At 66.2% G+C, this 272-nt stretch overlaps 1 protein-coding gene across 1 annotated transcript in view; it reads left to right on the top strand.

Annotated features, from left to right (window-relative positions):
• Window positions 1-113: 113 nt before the first annotated feature.
• The window catches only part of LOC104510249 (DNA damage-binding protein 1), a gene marked incomplete at both ends in the record, with an annotated part of 4304 nt that continues 4145 nt past the window's right edge, over window positions 114-272 (top strand). Inside the window, one exon of the mRNA XM_010152431.1 lies at window positions 114-209. Within this exon, the coding sequence (XP_010150733.1) occupies window positions 114-209 (96 nt within the window). The remainder of the gene's footprint in view (window positions 210-272) is intronic.

The following is a 272-nucleotide window of genomic DNA, read 5'->3' as shown; positions in this document are numbered from 1 at the left end:
GGGTCTGGGGTCATCAGCTTTGAGGGGCCCACAGGAGAGGGAGGTCCTTGCTGCGCCGCCCACCTCACACGTGCCGTTTCTTGCGTTTCGGGGTGTTCTTTGCCCCGGTGCAGCCTGGCGTTGGCCAACAACAGCACCCTGACAATCGGCACCATTGACGAGATCCAGAAGCTGCACATCCGCACGGTTCCCCTCTACGAGTCGCCCAGGTGAGCTGCCTGGGGCAGGGAGCCCGGCTGGAGGGCGCGCTCCGGGGGGGAGAGGCTTCCCAG

The sequence above is a fragment of the Eurypyga helias genome, unplaced genomic scaffold (genome assembly GCF_000690775.1).
Source record: "Eurypyga helias isolate BGI_N326 unplaced genomic scaffold, ASM69077v1 scaffold31235, whole genome shotgun sequence".
In the NCBI taxonomy this organism is placed as follows: domain Eukaryota; kingdom Metazoa; phylum Chordata; class Aves; order Eurypygiformes; family Eurypygidae; genus Eurypyga; species Eurypyga helias.
Note: the sequence above shows the minus strand (reverse complement) of the source record. Positions and strands in the feature narration are given on the sequence as shown.